Source organism: Hyaena hyaena, unplaced genomic scaffold (assembly GCF_003009895.1).
Source record: "Hyaena hyaena isolate Hyena2069 unplaced genomic scaffold, ASM300989v1 scaffold_144, whole genome shotgun sequence".
In the NCBI taxonomy this organism is placed as follows: Eukaryota; Metazoa; Chordata; class Mammalia; order Carnivora; family Hyaenidae; genus Hyaena; species Hyaena hyaena.
The window spans coordinates 2,706,853-2,720,242 of record NW_024080776.1 but is presented as its reverse complement, the minus strand read 5'-3'; the positions used below and the strand labels follow the sequence as shown (position 1 = coordinate 2,720,242).

Sequence of the window (13,390 nt, the reverse complement as noted above, 5' to 3'; positions counted from 1 at the left end):
CTTCAAGAAGAGGAAGTATCATCTACTTTTCTGACTCCTCTGCAAACAGCCCTGAGCACAGCACTCTACAGGAAACACTGTGGATGTTGAGCCGTGACAATGATAAGAGGCCAGGGGAAGGAAAACCACAACAGGGATGGCAGAGCACCGAGGGCCCGGCTGAAGGGAACGGTTTTTAGTATGCTGATGTGTGCCAGGCTGGAACAACGGTTTGCCTTGCCTTCTTTTTTCCCTTCTTCAATAGTCCTGGCATTATACGCCTAACCTCTCTCATGAAAGTCACGCCTGAGCAAAACACCTCCCATAGGAAACTTTGCCAAGAAATCTTGCCAAGAATCCTGGGTGTTACATGGCTTAGTTTAAATGGTCAGGGAGTATTCCAGATCTTGAGGCCTATCAGGTCTCTGTGCAAGCAAAGTATAGAGCTGAGCACGAACTTGAGTAAAAAGACCAGTACCTATGATCTATCCCCCTAAAGATCATCAGGGTAATAATAATGGTCTTCCATATTCAACACATATTTCCAGAGTACTTTGGGCCAAGCATGGTTCTCGGTGCTCGTGGGTCTTAAGCTATCATATGCCAGCAGAAAGTATTCTATAGTTACTTATCTTTAGAAAGTTACTTTTTTTGTTTTTGTTTTTGTTTGCACAGCAAAGGAAACCACCAACAAAACAGCAATCTGCTGAATGGGAGAAGATATTTGCAAATGATATATCCAATAAGGGGTTAATATCCAAAATATATAAATCAATTATACAAGTTAATACCAAAAAACCAAATGAGCTGATTAAAGGTGGGCAAAGGACCTGAATAGACATTTTTCCAAAGAGGACATACAGATGGGTGACAGACACAAGATAAGATGCTCAACACCATGAATCATCAGGGAAATGCAAATAAAAACTACAGTGAGATATTACCTTTATACCCGTCAGAATGGCTAGAATCAAAAACACAAAAAATAACAAGTGTTGGCTAGGATGTGGAGGAAAAGTGCACTGTTGGAAGGAATACTAATTGGTGCAGCCATTGTGCATGAAAACACTAATTCGAAAAGATACATGCACCCCTATGTTTACTGCAGCATTATTTACAATAGCTAAGATATGTAAGCAACTCATGTGTACATTTGTAGATGAATGGACAAAGATAGTGATATATGTATGTGTATCTATATATGTATTGATATATGTATTATGTACATGTGTATATATTGTCTATGTGTGTATATATATGTATACACACATATACACAATGGAATATTACTCAGCCATAAAAAAGAATGAGATCTTGCCATTTGCAACACCACGTAGGGAGCTAGAGGGTAAAATGTTAAGTCAGTGAGAGAAAGATAAATGCGGTATGATTTTATTCATATGTGGAGTTAAAGAAACAAAACAAAACAAAGAAAAAAGAGACAAAAAACCAGACTCTTAAATACAGAGAATAAACTGGTGGTTACCAGAGGCGAAGTGAGTGGGGGTCTGGATGAAACAGGGGAAGGGGATTAACAGGACACTTATCTTGATGAGCACTGAGTAATGTATAGAATTGTTGAATTATTATATTCTATGTCTGACACTAATGTACTACTGTATGTTAATTATGCTTCAATAAAATAAACACAACAAAAAAAGTTACTTTAAAAGCAAGACCTTATATGATGTTGGGCTTCAGAAACACATAAGCACCAAAGGTACAGTCTCAAGAATGACTGGCTATACGGGGCGCCTGGGTGGCTTGGTCGGTTAAGTGTCCGACTTTTGCTTAGGTCATGATCTCGCGGTTCGTGGGTTTGAGCCCCGCGTCGGGCTCTGTGCTGACTGCCAGCTCAGAGCCTGGAGCTTGTTTCAGTCTGTGACTCCCTCTCTCTCTGACCCTCCCCTGCTCACGCTCTCTCTCTCTCTCCTAGAAATATATAAAACATTTAAAAAAAAAAATTAAAAAAAAAAAAAAGAATGACTATAGGATGAAGTACTGTAGAGATCCAAGGTCATGTCTAAGGTTCTGGCAGACAGAAATTCTATTTTTACTTTATTGTGAGCAATCCTTGGCAGCTCTGGAGTTCTTTCTTCGACTCTTGATGCTATACTTTGTCCAGAAAAGCAAACTGCCACACCTAGCCCCTTTAAATATATAACTCCTTGATTTCCAGATATCAGCTTAAATGTCATTTGCTCCAGAAAGTTATCCTGACTCAGACAAGATTAGATGCTTCTGCTTCTAATCCCATGGCATTTTATACTCCTCCTATTACAGTACTTTTCACTACATCCTGCAATTGCTTGCTAAACTTTAAGCTCTAGTAAGGCTGGGACTATAATCTGTCTTGCTCATCATTGTATCCTCAGCACCTAGCATAGTGCCTGGAAAAAGGCAGGTTATTTAGTAAATACTGATTGGATAATTAAATGAATAAATGAGTGCATCATACTAGCTGAAACTCAATCATGCCTCATGTACTCTGCCAGTTTTATCCGTGATGCACCAATAAACACCTAAGATAAGCAGCATTATTTCTTCTGTGCTGCCAGTACTGTATGGAGGTAGAACTGTGGTTCACAGGATCACACCGATACAGACTCCAGGAAGCACTTCCCATGACCAAAAATGGATACAATGCTCCAAAGTCAGTATAATGTCACCTAGAGCCCGAGAGTTAAACCAGCCATAAGCCACAATGCCAGCCCTGTCACGACTTGATGGTAAGATCTCATTCAAGTCATTCAACTTCTCATAGATCCAGCTTTCTCATGAAGAGAGTATTAGGCCCTTCAGCAGCAGGTATTCTCTTTAAATAAAGAACAAATGACAGTGAAAAGCTACCCACACCGTGATGGGAAGTTGGGATAAGAGGGCAGTGTTTGCAATGAGGCATCTCTGCAGTTAAGAAAGGGTTAAGCTCAAACGTCTGTCTGGGATCTCTTACCAGTAAATCAGCCTTGACTGCTGCTCAGGCTGAATGAAGCCCCACCAGGTTAGCCTGTCAGGAAGGAAGCCCATGCGTCCAGACTTTTGTTGTTCTAAGGATTTTTTTTTTTTTTTTTTTTTAATTTTACTGCTCAGGAAGGAAGCCGAAGCCTAGGCCCTAACTGCAGTCCTGCTGATTACTTGCCCTAGCATGCACTATGCCTTTACCTCTCTGTCTACCACTTGGACCAACTCTTCTCTTTTCTGGAATTCCTTCCTTACTTGGGCATTTGGACCTGATTCTCAGACCTCCCCCTTTCTTTAATAACTGAAAATTAAGAATGTTGAGCATTTCCCTTCCTACCTCCCATACACTTTTATCTCTATGTGGAAAGGACTGCGGATCTGGAGAGAGGAGAAGTGGGTGCTCTTTACCACCAACAGTAATCTGAATCCCTTCTCTTCAATGGAGCCATGAAGAAACTGATAAGGATTGAGGTGTTGGTCTCCATGGGCCTCCAATGGCTACTTCTGCTACACACGTATGTGAACAGAAGACTTAAATACAAGCAACTATCTTTAAATAACAACTCAAACCCAAGGTCCTCAGGCAGAAGGTCAGTCTTGCCCACTCCCATCCCCCTACTCCCCACTTTTCCCACTGACATGCAGAATCATTCTCTGATATTCCCAAGCCCCATGGGGCTTTCTTTCTACAAAGAAGAAAACACTGAGTTTATTTGTGCACTCAGGGTAATGGACAGCCCTCTTTTAGTCCTAGGAAAATGCACAGCACCATGGAGGAGGCCTATCCCCGCCCAACCCTGCCCTCCCCTTCCCCTGCTAATCCCTCCCCAGCAGCTCCCCCAGCTCAGTCCTGCTGCTGTATTTCTCTCCTGACCTACAAGGCCCCTTCAAGCCCCGTCCTAAGCCTCCCCCAAGCAGAGACAATCCATCATGCTGTGGGACTGTGACACACACAGATGGGGGAAGGTTCACAGATTTCTCTCACACAGGCAAGAGGGTAAAAGTGCCTGTATAACTTAAAATCTAGGGACATACTAAAAAGTCTGGTACTTTGAATTCTAATACTAGCCAAATACCATTACAGAAAATCTGATTAAGTATAGCCCAAGTCTCTACCACAAACAAATTCTAATGGCCCATTTATTTCTAACAGTATCTGATAATACAAAGAAAGTTCCAGAATAAGAAAATATGATGAGATCCAGATTCTCTGACCTGGGCCACTGCCTAGATACCTAACCCTGGTCAAGTCCCTTCCTTACTCGGACTTGATTTCTTTAACTCTAATATTGCCTTGCTTCTAAATAAAATGAAGGGAGAAAGAGGTCAGGGGGCCACCAGAGCTAATCCTGGTGGATGGGTAATAAGGAAGGGAGGTGAAGCAGCTGGCTATCATAGAAAAGAGCTCTGAGACTTTCTCTTTTTTTCCACATTGCCATAAGGCATGAGTGTGTGAAAGGATCCTGCATACACGCTAGTTGTTAATGACCTTGCGTTTGGGTATATTGGTGCTTCTGACAATGAAGATTATGCCACGAGATTATCCTTGAAATAAGTCATTATGTATGGAACGCTTATTATGTAGGAGGAACTGTTCTAAGCATTATCTATATTCTTAATCTCATTCAGTCCTTCACAACAACCCTTTAAGGTTGTATAATTCCCATTTTACAGGTGAGAATACCGAGGCCCAGAGAGGCCAAGTAATGTGCCCTGGAGCACAAAGTAAGTAAGCTAAAGGGTCAGGATCTTACTCCAGAGGCTGAACTCATAACTACTGTGTTCTACTGTCTCCCCATCTTTGATCTGAAATATCTCCAGGGTTGGGCTCAAAGGGGCAAACACAACATTTATTCCTCTAACAGGTATTTATTATGCTAGGCCACTCAGACTTGGTATAAATCACACTCCCAAAAGCAAGGCCAAATGAGAGCACTATAGGATTAGCTGGAACCTAAATGGGAATCATATACCTGAAAATAAAGCAAAGGTCTCTCCAGGGCTGGCCCTTGCCCCCTCCCTACGGCTTTCTCCCTGTCTGCTGCTCTAAGATGGATGCAAAGCCATAAGTCTCAGCCTGCAAATGAATTTCAGTGGAAAAAGACAACCCTCATCTGGTGAGTCACACTCAGGCTTACTGGGCTTGATTTCTCATGAGACTGTACCAAAGGTTCCTTCTTCACACATACAGCTCTAGACTTTCCTAAAGCTCTGTCTGCTGAACAGAATGTGAGGGATGCAGCACCATGTCTTCCCCCCAAAACACAACTTTCATTTCCTCTAGGTCATCTTCAATCAGAACACATTCCACAGAGAAAATTGACGGTCAAATGTCTGAATTGCCAGATGGTTGTATGTGTCTACAAAACCCCCACATCACTTGTCTGCTTCCAGCTTCGACCAGGACCTGGGTAGGAACTTGTTTTTCTAAAATACACATCAAAAGCAGATCAGCATTTGTGGTCTCCATGATAGGGGATGTAATGATGTGAGAAAACATTTGGGGAGGGGATTGCCTCTGATCTTAGGTTTCTAGAGAGTTAGGTGAGAAAAGCAAATTTTAAATTATTTGTTAAGCTATGAAAGCTTTTTTTGGTACCCCAAATAGTCAACACAATAAGTCTGTATTTGGGAAAGGCAATTTCACATATCTCTTGAAAAACTCCCTACCTACTTTTGTCATTATGAAATCTCAAGGCATAAATAAATTCTTCCTTTCTTCCCCCAAACCTTTACACCTTTGGGATAGCAGTCTTACAGATATTATCTAGTGCAATGCTGAAGAGTGACAAACTGGTGAAAACTTGGAGGAAACATTAGATTATAATCACCCCCATTAATTTATTAATACTGAAGTAACACTGAACCCTTCGATGTGATTGGCACCAATGCCAAAAAAAATTTTTTTTGCACTAAAACTAAACTATGGTTAAGATAATAGAAAAGTCAAATCCATTGGGTAAAAATGGAAGGGAATGAATTCCTCCTGTTTATGCAAGCATCTACTAGGTTAGCTGATTCATACCACAGCCTATCATTTCTCCAGGCCTAAACCCATTGTCCCAAATCAGGATCTTTTCCTGGAAAAGGCATAAGAAATAGACTAAGTAGGTTAAAGTTCTTTTGCAGAAAATTCTCCTCCGTGCCCATAAAGAAATATTTACAAATTTGCACCTGCAGCACACACTTTTAAGTTATAGAGGATATAAGCTCTGTTCAGCCACAAAAGCCACAATTTAAATGGTATTTTTTAAAACGTCAAGGCATTTTAGTTGCTATACAGCAATAAGTTATCCTTAAGTCTGCAGTTCATCTGTCTTTAAGAGGGTTTTAAAATGGCACTGGGAAATGCTGTTAAACTGTTGGAAGAGAATATTCAAATCCATAAATTATTGTAATTTTGGTGTTCAAATCGTGTGGATTTTACAGTTAAAATGTATCATCACCCCAAATCCTAAGTATTTATAAAGAGTACATACCGGAAGTGGTTAATAAGAGTTAAAATAGGAAAAACCATTATGAAAATATAACTCTATTAAATGTATTGTCACTCCAAATGCCAAGTATTTACAAAGAATACATTTCAATGTGTGCTAATATTTATTAACCAGATGGTTGTAGTTAACAAGGGTTAAAAATAAGAAAAACTAATATAAAAATATAATTCTATTTTTTCAGTTTCCTCTTCCCTGCCTAATGAGGAAAGGGGATGGGGAGGGAGAGCAACTTTTGTTATTAGGATACAATGTGTGTTTTTTGTTTTCAAACAAAAAAGGGCCACCAAATAAGCAACCTGGGGCCGCTGACCGGAAGGCAGCCCCGGAAAACTTCCCGTGGGAAGAGTTCCAGAAATTGCCCGGACTTTAACAAGCCCCGCTGTGCTGGCTGCGAGCCTCAGACGGTCAGAGACGACCAAGACTCGCCTCGCCCGAATACCAGCCATCCTGCGGATTCACGAACCCCTGGACTTTGGGAAACATTCCCTGGAACGTTTTACAGATTTGAAAAGCAAGACGGGGAAAACATTTCCAATCTACAGGAGAAACCTCAAAGTCTTCGGGTGCCGATGGAAACGCTAGCTCCAGATGCGCGTGCACACACGTCCCTCCTCATCGACACGCCCCGGCGCCCTCTCCACGCCCTCCTCCCATTCCCACTCCCCCCCCCGCCCCGCCCAGCTCCCCAGCCCCCTCCCCGCGCGCAGGCCACCCAACGCCCGCGCGGGGTCCCCTCGCCTCCTCACTCCGCCACCCGCCCACCTGCACCTCCCGTCCTGTCCCCTGTCATCCGGGCACCCGCGTGGGCGTGCCCCTCTCCCCGGTCACACTCGCTCCCTGTCCCCTCACCCCGTCCCACACTCTTCTCTGCGGCTCATTCGGCAGTACAGGAAACCGACCGAGGGCTCGGTTCCTAGTGAGACCTGCGGGCGCGCGACGTGGAGGGCGGGGCGGGGCGGGGCGGGGGTGGGGGACCAGGCCGGCCCGCGGGGTCCCGGCCGCAGCCTGCGGCCGCGGCGGTGGCACAGGGCTCGCCCGGCCCTGGGGCAGCGCCTGGAGTTCTCCCGCAGTCTCCGAGTCCGGCCGAACGACGGCGAGGTCACCAACATTTCTCAAACCACTTGAAAGCCACCTCAGTGGCGGAGGCTTAGGGAGTCCTTTCCAAGTGAGCCAACGGTGCCCGCTCTGTGGTCCTTCCTCCCCCTGGCCGGGCCTCGCGCCTCTCCGCGCCCCCTCCCCCAAACGATCAATTACCAGCCACCCTTCTGCCGGGAGCGGCGAGGGGCTGGCTGGCGGCCGCGAGGAAACGGCAGCCCGGATCACTTCTGCATGACAATTGATGGGAGGGAGGGCGCGAGGCGAGGAGGGAGGACGGCTGCGGTGTCCGTTTTCTCACCATGGTGATTAGGCATTCCGGCCGCGCGAGGAGGCAGCCGCCGACCAGAGCGGCGCGGCGTGGAGCGAGGACAGGGGAAGAGAGCGGGAGCGGGAGCGAGCCCAGCCGCCGGGCGGGCGGGCGGGCGGGCGGCGGGCGAGCGGCGCGCTGAGCCAAGCCAAGCCAGGCCAGATGGCTCTGCAGCCATTAGGGACTGCTCCCGTCCAGCCCGGCCCCACTTTAGCTGTGCAAACATTTCTTTATCCCAACAAGACAATTAAACCCAGCAGCATGAAAAGGAGTCTCCATGACTGTGCTGGGAGTGAACAACCAGAAACCACCACACATCACAGGGAGATCTTGCCCTCCACCCCCAGAGGGAGGAGAAAAGGGCTCAGGGCGAAACTGGGGAGCAGCTGAGCGACCACTGGGCTAGGCCTGGGCAAATCAGTACGGATAGGACCATTTGACCCACCTCCTCTGGTGATTTACTGGCCCTTTCACAGTGGTCATCTGCTCCAGCTATAATCCAGAAGTTGAGCCTGGTGACAACTGCCCCAGACATTTATCCCAGCAAGAACAATCCTCCTAAAGGCCCAGATTAGGATCCCTGGCCACCCCAGTCCCAGAGCCCTTGGGGAGTATCCCCCTTAACCCTACCCCCATGATGTAGCCAGGACTCCTCATTCCAGGCTGCCCTTGGGCCTTTGTGGGCTCAGCTGATTTGATTCCTGGGACACAAGGTCTTCAATGATACATTCTTTCATAACGACACAGTCTCAGAGTACAAAATACCATCTTCTATTCAGAGCTTTTGGGGCCCAAGAATGACTTTTCAAATACATCAAAGATCAGAGAAAAGAACATCCAGGAACTGCTGTGAGCCACCAGGTCTCCTACCTACCTGTGAATCTGCCTGACACAGGGAAGGGCCAAGGAAACAGGGACACTTTATGGTCGCTCCCCATTGCACGTCCCTGAGGTAAATCAGAAGGCAGGGCCAGTCATTGCTCCAACTGGGGCAGTTCTGGTTCCTCTCAACTCTCTGGTGAGCTTGCATACTAGCCAACTCCAATTTGGGCTGAGTGGAATGACTGGCAGGCTGGCCAAAAAAACTGTGTCACCCAGGCAGAAATCTGGGCACAGAGTGGGGGCCTATAGAGAACAATCAGGAAATGCACATGATAAGAGCCAGGGCGCTAAGGGGGTAATAAACGTATAGATTCTAGCACAAGGCAGCAGACAATACTTATCTTCCCTTTTGTTGTAAAGTTTCCTTAATGAGGAAATGTTTATTTTAAAAGCCCTGGGAAACATATCTGTAGACACTTCATATGTAAGACACACGTGGACTATTCGTAATTGGTCCATAAATTTTAGCATCATTGCCCTGGACAAGAAGCCTTGGAGACCGGCTCAGGGAGTGACAATAAACAGGAGTTACCTCAGTTCCCTTCCTGGGGAATTACGCATCCTCCATGAACGGCTTCTCACAAAACACGTCTCCCTTTTTCCAGGGCAAATAAGTCAGTCCTGTCGGGTCAAGGCTTCCTTTTTTCCACAGAACCCAACACCTACCTCACGAATCACCTGTGATGCCAGGTAGACGAACAGGCAAGCAAACCGGAATCATCTACTAGGAGAGACAATACTTTACCCAAAAAGCTACATTTCAGTACAAAAATGCATATTTAATCACATCACAAATCCTGCCTATCAGTACCCAGATTTAAGGCATGCACACGTGTGCATTACACCATGTCTGCAGGCCCCTCTTTCAAATGCTCTCACATGTGGACATATCTGCATATGGATGCAGTGTGTGAGCATGGGGTGAATGCGACAGTAAAAACTGTCAGTGTTTCCACTGTAAAACTGATTTTTCATTGACCTAAAACTCAGTCATAAAACTTCTACTCTAAGGACACACACACACACACATCCCCATATCCACTCCCCTGTCCCTGAAAAAAACCCCTAAAGCTAAGTGCCTATTTAGGAGTTTTACTGTTGTATTTAATTAAAACATTTTTTTTACATTTTATGAGAAAATTTATTTATATGAAGAGAATTGAAAAATAAGTCAACCACATAAGAAATTAACTCTAAATTTTAAGAATAAAAAACTAGAATATACATGGTTAATTTTGGCAATCTGACCAAAAGCCACTGCATCCTATGACTTGGCTCTTTGGAACACTTTCTAATCTCTCTTCTAGCCTCCCCATCCCCCTCACTGCCCCATCTGCCCCTTAAGCTCTCCCTTTGGAAGCAGTCTTGTACACTGTCACTCGATTATCTGAGAAATATTACTTATTTCAAAACGGTTCTGTAGGGAGGACCTGAAAGGCATCTAGTGGGAATAATCAGGCCTTCTAACGGCCCTTAAATATGTATTTACATAAAACAGACCATAAATATTCCGACACACGTCAGCATATGACAGGAGCCCAGAAAGCTGCTGGAGACTTTGTCACAGTGCTTCTCCAACCCTTCCCTACAGAAAACTGTTTCTCCCACCTTCCCCAAACTCAAAATCAAATGAACAAATGCTACCCAGTACATCTCTGTGAGGGCTGCTATGCCACCTAAGGGAAAAAAAGAAGGAAGGAGACCTGGATCACAGGCTAAGAGGCTCCTGTTCATTTTGCACCTTTGTTTCTTGTTAAAGATTAGTCACAAATGCAACTCTCGATAATAAGGTGGGTGTGCAAGCACCCTACACTCACAGACACGCCTAAAGGTTTTACGTTTGTGTAACAGAGAAAAGAGAACACAAAGTACTCTCTAAAGGAAGAATATTTTAAACTAATAGAAGGGGAAAGGGCTCCAATGTATATAACACTACAGTTTGAAAAAAAGAAGTTTCCCCACCTTCTGATCAGAATCTCATTAATTTCAAGGTCAGAATTCCATTTCACTTTGGGAGATAGACTCATTTAATTTTTCTCCACCCAGGCGTATTCCTGTGTGAGGGATCCATCTCCATGGGGGATGGCACCACCACACAATGCAAACCAGGCAAACAGAAGAGTTATGGCTTTGACACTCGGAGAGTGAATGGATAGCCACATCTATGAGTTCTGACTTGACTAACAAGCTTCCTTCTGCTCTGGGGGTCTGACACAGGTTTGGGCTAAAAAGAAAGAAAAATGGAGACAAGCTGGATCTGTGAGGAGAGAAGAAAGGAATCTTGATCTCCAGATGTTACTTTGTAGCATATTAGTTTTGAGAGGATTTCATTTTCAACTTGTATTTGGAGAGAAAGGGGGTAGGATCTGTCACACCCTCACCCAGGGCAGCTTTAGCCAGAGGTCAGATTACAGCTAGCCTTGATCACTTGCACATTGACAAATGAAAACTGCACTGAAGTTAAAACAAAACAGACCAGCACAACGCCAGCACGTTCGGGAGGTATACCCAAAAACCAAGATGGTATAACACACACGTCAGCTGTCCAGAAGGGGAGCCGGTGGAAGGAGCTGAAGCGAAGTGAGAACACGCGGGCACTTGTGCTGGCATACAGCAGCTTCTCCCTTAAGTGGGGAGGTCTCGGGCTTACAGACGCTGACATAAAAGACACACTTGCAACATATTTCAAAACCAAAGAGCGATGGATTTACAAGGCAGGTTGATTTTATGATGACTTTCATTGAAAAGGTACGCTGGGTTTAGGCAGATGCCTTTTAGCGCAGGAAAGTTAACACAGTGCCTAATTCAAGGAGACAGCCTGAGGAAGCAGTGCCGACAGGGGAGAGAGCTGCAATGTCTCTATTACTCTCCTCGGCATCATAAAGAGAAGAGAAAAAAAATGGTATTCGTGTTGGTGGTTATAGAGAGGACAGGAGCACAAAAATAGAGAAGAGGGGAAAGCAAACCTCAGATGTAGTTTTCTTAAGAAAATAAAATGAAGCAAATCTTAGAACAAAGGGTTGGGTGGAAAAACACCCTCAGTTCATAAATTCTCACCAGGCTTGAAGAAAACTGCTCTGCCTCCCCACAGCCCAAAAGCATCAGAACACAATTATTTTCTGATTCTATTAGGAGAGGATCGCAGGGCTCAGCACTCCTGGTCTACAAGTTCCAAATAAAGGTTTAGTTCCAACTATTACCAAGGGTAGCCAAAGCTCAACAAGGCACTTGGAGAACACAAGAAAGCTGTTCCATAAGCAAAAATTAATAACAGTTGTGAACATCAAATATGGAGCAGTCACACAGGTCAACCGTGTCTAGTCCTAAAAGTGAGCCCAAGGATAAGCATCCAGCAAACCTGTTAAATCCCAAGAGAAGTGGGCTTTCTAGCCTTGCGATGGCAAGGAAAACACAGCTGTTTGAAATGCTTTATGGTGATTGACGACACCTTTGTCCTTCTCTGAAAAATAGCCTGATGTGGACAAGGGCTGAGAGTTGGGAAAATAAAATCACGTGGAGTCCACTAGATGTAATATAATAGAAAAGCTAAAATATAATACCAAGATCAGAGACACATAACGAGGACAGCAAAGACTGGAGGGATGGATGAATTTATTCAGGCCCCCCCAAATTTCCTAGAAACCTATACTTTCTAATAAAATGATAGTCACTCCAGTATATATATGGCACCCCTCTTCACTCCAGAGTCCCCTGGAGAGAGGCAGTGTGGAGGCCAAACTGCCTTTGGCTACCTTCAGAAAAACATTTCCTACCAGAACTGTCAATGCTCATTGACAAGAGACAAATAAGTGTTCACACTCCACAGCCATCGAGTGGGAAGCAGTTGGCCCTTCCCACTACTAGGAGCATGAAAACAGCCACCGACCTGTTGGACACTAATGTAAGGCAGGGCTTGGTGGGGGTAGGGAGGGCTCGCACCAAAGTACTTACATCTGTCATTCCGATCCTCTGGGCTAGATGAAGCTTCCCGATCCGAAATGAGGCCAGAGACAGCAAAAATCTTCTTCCCAGTATCATCAACCTTAAGTGAACCGGGGGAGCTAGATGGCAGCTGTGTCCCAAAGTCATATTCCTTGCCATCTGCATCTGAGAAGCGCAAGTGGGGAGATTCTGTGTCATGGCAGTTTTTAAGTCGTTTGGCGGGCGTAAAGGCTGACTGATAACTCTCCCGGTCCTCAGTGGAAGCGAAGGGACGGAAAGCCCCCACACCACTATGATTCAGCATACTGATTGGGGTGCAATCTAGATTTGGAGGGGCAAATTGAGGGTGGAGGTGTAGTAAAGAAGGGGGAAAATCACGATTGGCAAAAGTGCCCGGCACCCCACCTTGCCGATGGTACATAGAGGCAAAGGTATAGGAACCGTTGGTGAATGGAATATGCACGTCCTTGTCTACTGAGACAGGTACACCAAAGGGTCGTGGCTGCTGACAAGGTATGGAAGCATCGCGGCTGGCCTCAGCCGTGGACGCCAGGACCATCAGTGCTGGGGATGCCAGTGGGTTGGGGAGGTAGGATGAGTTCTCCATCTTGAAGGCTGCCCGGTGTAAGTCCATCGGAGTCTCTTTCTATGGCTGGTGTCACACAAGAAGCAGTCTTCCCTGGGAGGGAGGCCGAGCGGCACCTTGGATCAGGGCAGGGAATAT

At 45.4% G+C, this 13,390-nt stretch overlaps 1 protein-coding gene across 2 annotated transcripts in view; it reads right to left on the bottom strand.

Moving 5' to 3' along the window:
- Nucleotides 1-13,390, bottom strand: part of RNF220 (ring finger protein 220) — a 229,068-nt gene extending 215,678 nt beyond the window's left edge. The window contains exon 1 of one of the 2 annotated variants that reach the window (XM_039238691.1): nucleotides 12,676-13,390. In XM_039238691.1, the coding sequence (XP_039094622.1) occupies nucleotides 12,676-13,300 (625 nt within the window). In that variant the 5' untranslated portion in view covers nucleotides 13,301-13,390. The remainder of the gene's footprint in view (nucleotides 1-12,675) is intronic. The other variant, XM_039238692.1, reaches the window with a different exon arrangement.